Source organism: Takifugu rubripes, chromosome 15 (assembly GCF_901000725.2).
Source record: "Takifugu rubripes chromosome 15, fTakRub1.2, whole genome shotgun sequence".
Taxonomy (NCBI): Eukaryota; Metazoa; Chordata; class Actinopteri; order Tetraodontiformes; family Tetraodontidae; genus Takifugu; species Takifugu rubripes.
In genome coordinates, this window is record NC_042299.1 from 15,674,636 (window position 1) to 15,680,673 (window position 6,038).

General features: G+C 54.1%; 2 protein-coding genes across 4 annotated transcripts; one reads left to right on the forward strand and one right to left on the reverse strand.

Annotated features, from left to right (window-relative positions):
- The first annotated feature begins 12 nt into the window (after positions 1–12).
- On the forward strand, positions 13–3,768 carry eva1c (eva-1 homolog C (C. elegans)). 3 transcript variants are annotated; one of them, XM_029848948.1, is made up of 9 exons: positions 13–675; positions 936–1,001; positions 1,283–1,482; positions 1,552–1,675; positions 1,759–1,911; positions 2,072–2,215; positions 2,474–2,533; positions 2,892–2,981; positions 3,048–3,768. In XM_029848948.1, the coding sequence occupies exons 1-9, from the start codon at positions 570–572 to the stop codon at positions 3,413–3,415; spliced, it is 1,311 nt and encodes a 436-aa protein (XP_029704808.1). In that variant the 5' UTR covers positions 13–569; the 3' UTR covers positions 3,416–3,768. The 3 variants fall into 3 exon arrangements, with proteins under 3 accessions (XP_029704808.1, XP_011609994.2, XP_011609992.2); XM_011611692.2 differs by having other exon boundaries at positions 16–675; positions 2,880–2,981; XM_011611690.2 differs by lacking the exon at positions 936–1,001 and having other exon boundaries at positions 27–675; positions 2,880–2,981.
- A 155-nt stretch (positions 3,769–3,923) lies between these two features.
- cfap298 (cilia and flagella associated protein 298) lies at positions 3,924–6,012 on the reverse strand. The gene is made up of 7 exons (XM_003971322.3): positions 5,536–6,012; positions 5,273–5,440; positions 5,093–5,160; positions 4,698–4,856; positions 4,459–4,590; positions 4,281–4,376; positions 3,924–4,212 (listed from the first exon to the last, which is right to left on the reverse strand). The coding sequence occupies exons 1-7, from the start codon at positions 5,672–5,674 to the stop codon at positions 4,102–4,104; spliced, it is 873 nt and encodes a 290-aa protein (XP_003971371.1). The 5' UTR covers positions 5,675–6,012; the 3' UTR covers positions 3,924–4,101.
- Between the last annotated feature and the right edge of the window lie 26 nt (positions 6,013–6,038).

Below are 6,038 nucleotides of genomic sequence, written 5' to 3' on the forward strand. Positions count from 1 at the left end.
GTGGCTTTAAGATATAGAGTTCTTTCAGCATTTGAGGGCTTTTTGGGGTCTATTAAAGGATGTTTCTTCTAGTCTTGGAACGTTTGAAACTTTTTAAACAGTTTTAAACACGTTAAAAACGACCAATCCCACTTTACCAGTTTAAATGGAAGCTGTGCGAGGAAATCAAAGCATCACAGGCGCCTGACTGGATAAAAGCGTTTTCCCACAATCCACAGAGCGAACACGCGCCCCACGTGGGCGCGAAAGTAAAAGTGCGTCACACGGTGGGAGCGCCCCCCCCCCCTCCACGCCCACTAACGCGTCCCCTCAGCTGTCGGTGGAGACGCATTTCTAGTGCCCGCGCGTGTCCGTGCGTGTTTACCGGACAGTCGGAGCGGAACGCGCCGCTGCGCGTCCTCGGAGCCGCCAGCTCGTCGGACGCTCGACGCGCAGCCTGTTGCGCAGCTCTTTTTCCCACAGCCCTCCGGACATTACGAGACGCACGGGTGATGGACCTCGGCCCGGTTCGGCCCCGCGCGGCCTCAGCGTGACTTTCCGGATCTGTTTCAGGTGAGCCGAGGGCAGGGATGCGGGTCCTGGGCTGGACGCGTCTGACCCAGGGAGAAGACTGGAGCCTGTTCTGCCTGACCTTCCTGCTGTGGACCAGCATGAGCGGACTGGCCGACTTTTCCAGTAAGATGCATAGAATATATAAGAAACAGGACATCTATATGTATAATATCCAGTGTTGCGCAATGGCTGGGAAGTTACTTTTATTCCCAGTTTGTTCCAGCGGTTGGAAGACTGTCCCCACCACCCCGCACTGACGGGACGTCAGGTCCAATCATCTCGCTCCATAGCTCAGTTGTCCATTATATATTATATACTATTGCTTCCTGAATCTGTCCTTGTTTTCTTAATGCAAACATGCTGCAGACAGCAGGGTTTCTCAGTCGGTGGAATGCCAGTTGGCAGTCGGGCCGGAGGGAAAGAGAACCTGCGTTCAGAACCGGTGACAGGTCTGTGTTTAACAGTAACATGAGACCCAGTAACAAAGCTCCAAAGAGCAACCGAACTAAGACCAAAGCTGAAGATTAAAGAGAAATATGGCAACTATTTTTATTATCATTAAAAGCTTCAGTTTGTCTGCTCTGAACTAAAACACTGGATTTAGTGGATCAGGAGGATTTCCAGGTGACTCGGGTCCTGGTTCACCACGTTTGAGGACGTTGGGCGGTTCTGTGGGGCGGTTCTGTGGGGCGGTTCTGTGGGGCCTAACCGCTGCGTTGGTGTGTGACAGCCTACCTGTCCGGGACGGTCACCGGTCGCTCTGCCCACGCCTGCGACGGCCACCCCCTGCGGCTCCGCTGCCCTCGCCACTCCACCATCTCCATCCAGTCCGCCTTCTACGGCAGCGGCGGAGCCGGGCTGTGTGCAGCAGAACCCGGGGCCCGGGCCCGGGCCCGGCACCGCGGCTGCTCGGCCTTCACCGCCCTGCAGGTGCTGGCCTTCGCTCCAGGTTCTGCTGGGTTAGGGTTAGGGTTGACAGAACCTGTGTCTGCTGTGCAGAAGCTGCTGTCGGAGTGTCAGAACCACAGGCGCTGTCAGCTGCCCGTCCACCACCTGCTGTTTGGGAAGGACCCCTGTCCCGGCACGGCCAAATACCTCCATGTGGACTACAAATGCCAACCAAGTGAGTCCTGACCCAGCAGACCCCCCCCCCCCCCCCATCAGAACTCCTCATGCTGTTCGTCTCTCCTCGTCTCCCTGGAACAGCGGAACACAAGAGGCTGGTGGTGTGTGAGGGAGGGGCGATGGTCCTGCGCTGTAAGCCCCCCAGGGTGCTGAACATCTACGCAGCTGTCTATGGGAGGAGTCCGGCCCACCCCGACACCTGCCCCTCACGCCTGACAAGACCACCCCCATTTGGTGAGTGAAGGGCAGCACTGGGGAACGCACCAGGACATCCTAAAAATATCGTGTCACATATTGGGGGGGTACAGGGGGGCCCGAATAAAGAATGGAAACACACTCAAACTCTGGACTTCATTTGCCTTCAAACTCCTAAAAACGGCCATTTTCCCCTCAGAGTGTCTGAACCACGAAGCCCAACGCCTCGTGTCCAAATCCTGCCACAGCAAACACAAGTGCGTTGTTGCCGTGAGCAACCAGACCTTTCAGGACCCCTGCGCTCCGGGAACCAGGAAGTACCTGAGTGTGGCCTATTCTTGCGGTAAGTCGCCAGCTTCCTCAGGCGTCATGTTTGTTTCAGCCCGTTTATCCGCTGATCTCATCACCCCAGACAGCACCGGGGGGGGGGGGGAAATAATCGGCACGCTAACGCCAACATCCTGTTAAACTTCCTACGATTGGCACAAAGGGTGCTGAGGTCATGGCGGTTCTATTTCTTCACCACGCTGGGCTCCATCACCCAGACAACAATGGCTGCTCGCCTCCCCCATGAGACTCACAGCTCCTGTCTTTCTTCCAGGAGACCTGAGGGAGCAGGACCCCCCCCCCACTCCGTCTCCTCCTGTGGACACCGAGAAAGGTTCCTGCTTCCTCTCAGCCTTTCTGTTCTCCTGATGTCTTTTAATCCAACTTACTGGCCAAAGTCTCCGAGGGTTGCTGGGGTACAACACAAAAATGAACTCTGCAAGTTAATGTGACCACATCTGGGATCTTCTGGATCCTGATGTGTGGACGATTGTCTCTGATTCTTACGCAACTGTTTGTGCAGATGTGGGTGAAAACTCGCATGTTTAGCTACATCCTGAGGAGGAACTGATCAAAATTCCCAGATTCAGGATCAGAATGTGGAATAAGATCCATTTACACTCAAGATCATTCAGAAATGTGCGGATTATTTCAGACTTTTAACTGCATTTTCCCATCAGCCCCTCCTGCAGTCACCGAGGAGCCCTGGTCCAAAGAGTCCAGAAGAGCCGATCCCTCGGGAGCGATGAGCAGCTCTCTGCTCGCGTACGCCTACGTCACAGGTAAAACCTCCCCTCCGCCCTCCGCAGCGCATGAATCTGGGCTCTGAACCCTCCCTGCGTCCCCAGAGCACGGAGAAATGGCCGCCCTGCTCTTCACCTCCAGCGTGTGCCTGGGGCTGCTGCTCACGCTGCTGGCCGTGTCTGTCCGGGTGACCTGCAGGGGGCGCCGGCGCGGAGCTCGGAACGCTGGTCCCAGGACCGGCAGACGCCACCGGCAGAAGGAAGACGAGGGTAAAGGCCAGGGCGGCCAGGGCGGCGAGGGGGCGGACAGCCGTTTACTCTCCGCAGCAGACAGGAAGGACTTGTGCAGCCGGGAGGAAGTGACGTACACGAGCGAAGCCGCCGAGCGCGCCGAGAGGATCGAGCGCAGGGACATGATCCTGCAGGAGATCTGGATGGACGCCTATCTGAACAGCAGCTCCGGTAAACTCTGAGTCCTGGCTGCGTGATGGTCCTTGAACGCCTCTTATTCCCGCCCTCCCAGGGGTCGAGGGTCACGTCGCCACTGAGGTTTATATTTTGACGACACACATTAGCGTTGGGAGCAGCTTCACCGTTCCTCACCAAGCCGCCACGTTGCTGCACGTCTCCCCTTTAGGCCGCCGTCAGGAGCTCGTGAGCGTGTTGGTTTGGGAGTGAACTGATCACACGTGATTCCACTCGCACGCCTCCTCGTTCCCCTCGGAGCAGAAACACACGTTTTTAAAAGGAGCACGTTTCTCTCAGCTGCTCAACACTCGGATCAGTGAAACAAAGGCCGGAAAGGTGCGGCGTCCTGGTCCTCGCTCCCGCAGCAGTGTGGGAAAAAAGGAAAAGCACAATTAAATCCGTCTTCTGGATCCACGCCCTCCCACGGTTGCTACCACCGTGGTCATTTTTTACTTCCTGAGGTTTAATACTCGGGCGGAACTGTGAAAGAATAAAAGACCTTAATTACGATGCTCAAACGTAACCAGGAAGCTTTTATGAAAACATTTGTTTCTTTGCTACATTTTAAACGAGCTTAAAACTTAAAGTCCTTCGGGTCAAACGCTTGTTGAACGTCTGTATCTGGCGGCTGGCGACCGTCCCGTGTCAGTGGCGTGTGTCACACCTGCAGCAGCACGAGGGCCCCTGAGCTTCACCTGGGCCCCCACTTAATGTTGCTGAGCCCTTGGAACTGTTTCTTCAGCGACTGTCTGTCTGCCCACGCCGAGTCCAAGTGGGAATCGTCATTCGCCTCCTCAAGTTTCTGAGAACATTCCCAGGCAGACGTCAGGGCGATGATTTTAAACGTGCGTGAGTTCACCCTTCCCTCACCTTCAGCTCCTCCTGCCTGCGGTAGTGCCGCAGCATCATCTGTTTCTGCTGGTCGTCGGTGATCAGCGGCTCCCTCGCTGGCGCCCCCTGCCCCTTCTGAACAAAAGCACAAACGGATTTAGCGGCGTTGTTCCGGACACCTTCCACCAGTCGCCACCTAAGCTAAGGTGGTCGCCACCTTTTGGATTTTGACGACAAGCTTTGTCTTTTCATTTTTGCCGATGTAGTCCTGCAGCTTTTTGCCCCTCTGCAGTTGTTGGCCGGCCCACCAAAGCTGGCACTCGTCCTCTGTGATCACCTCCAGAGACGCCTGAGGTCACGGGAAAAAGGGCGGGTTTAAAAGAGGCGTCTCACTGTCGCAAAAACTAGCTTAAACAACTTGAAAACTGAATCATGGATGCGGCTTCTGCCCTTTACCTGAGTGCCTGAAAGGTCTTCTCGATGCTCAAATTCCATCTTGATGGGGTCATGAGGAGGCAAACCCATGGGATACACAATCATGACGGCGCCCCTGAGCTGGTCCAGGGCTTCCTTTACCATCTCCATGGTGAGACACACGTTAGCTTCTGCTTGTTTCTGACAGTGGACACGGACATAACAGGTCCCCAATTATTGTTACATTGGTGATAGAGTGTATACGGTGTATAAGCAGTAGTAATACAAGACTACATAACAGAGTAGGTTGTTTGGAAGGACAAAGTACCTCTGGAACTTGAATCAAATCTTTCTTGGCCCATTATTATTTCCCAAAAAGGTGATTAAAATCCGTTCATAACTTTTTGGGGTTATTTTCAATAATGGGTTCCACTCACCTTAGAGACCAGGGCCTTGGCTGCCTCCACCGTCTTCATCAATACCTCTTTCATTTTGTCGTTAGGAGCTGGGGACCGATTGGATCGTGAGATTAACAAAAGCTTTTCATCTTTTATATTTATGTTTAACTAGTTCTGTGCATTTTGGATCCTCCTGAGCCGACAGTCAGCAGGTCTTACCGTGGCCGTTCCTCCTTCCCATCTCATCCTTCTTCAACACTGGTCCTTCGCTGGGAACGCACTTCTCTTCCCATTCATCTCTCAGCTTCAGCTCCATAATCTGCTCTTCTGTCAGGCCTTGCATGTTGGGCGGCAGCGCGATTCCGTGTTCGGACAACTCCGTGATCTCTGCACATTCATGAAGGTTTAAAGACAAAACCGATGCACGAAGCGCTACTCCTGCACGGAAGACAGACAACACGGGGTTAAAGTGGGATATTTACCTGAAGAGATGCGTCCCACCCGGAGTCTGCCATTATAAATCTCCGTGATCTGCTGGATGAGCGCGTCCACGGAGGTGTCCCCGCAGGTGCGCACAAGAAACTGACTTTCGTCCCCTCGCTTCACATGCAGCTGCACCATGTTGCCAACAAATCCACCCGTTTGTGGCAGGAATGTGAGGAAACGAACCTCTTGGTGTCTTTACGGAAACACAAACGCGCAACTGTAACGGTCGAAAAGAACCCCGTAACTATAGCAACCGTTTGTACACTGACTGTGGATGGTTCCAGAAAACACTGAACCCGCTATGAAGTGTTAGCTCCTTGAGCTAGCCCCTTGCTCACGCTCAAATGTCGCGCACGGAACGGTGGCACAGATAATTTACACTCTTCAGCCCGAGCGTGATGTTGTTGCGTGAGGTTAAAACGCTAAAGGAGACGAAGGAAGCGCAACAGCACCGGAAGAGCTCCACTTCTTCGCGTGAAGTTGCTGACGGCGTTAGTTA

What these genes read in the sequence shown, in the direction of transcription:
- eva1c (XM_011611692.2), top strand. Translation starts at nt 570, where the DNA reads ATGCGGGTCCTGGGCTGGACGCGTCTGACCCAGGGAGAAGACTGGAGC. An exon ending in CGGCCTTCACCGCCCTGCAG is followed by an intron (nt 1,483 to 1,551) that starts GTGCTGGCCTTC and finishes TCTGCTGTGCAG; the next exon opens with AAGCTGCTGTCGGAGTGTCA. An exon ending in GAGTGTGGCCTATTCTTGCG is followed by an intron (nt 2,216 to 2,473) that starts GTAAGTCGCCAG and finishes TCTTTCTTCCAG; the next exon opens with GAGACCTGAGGGAGCAGGAC.
- cfap298 (XM_003971322.3), bottom strand. Translation starts at nt 5,674, where the DNA reads ATGGTGCAGCTGCATGTGAAGCGAGGGGACGAAAGTCAGTTTCTTGTG. An exon ending in GGGAAGGAGGAACGGCCACG is followed by an intron (nt 5,161 to 5,272) that starts GTAAGACCTGCT and finishes ATCGGTCCCCAG; the next exon opens with CTCCTAACGACAAAATGAAA. An exon ending in CCAAGGCCCTGGTCTCTAAG is followed by an intron (nt 4,857 to 5,092) that starts GTGAGTGGAACC and finishes GTCCACTGTCAG; the next exon opens with AAACAAGCAGAAGCTAACGT.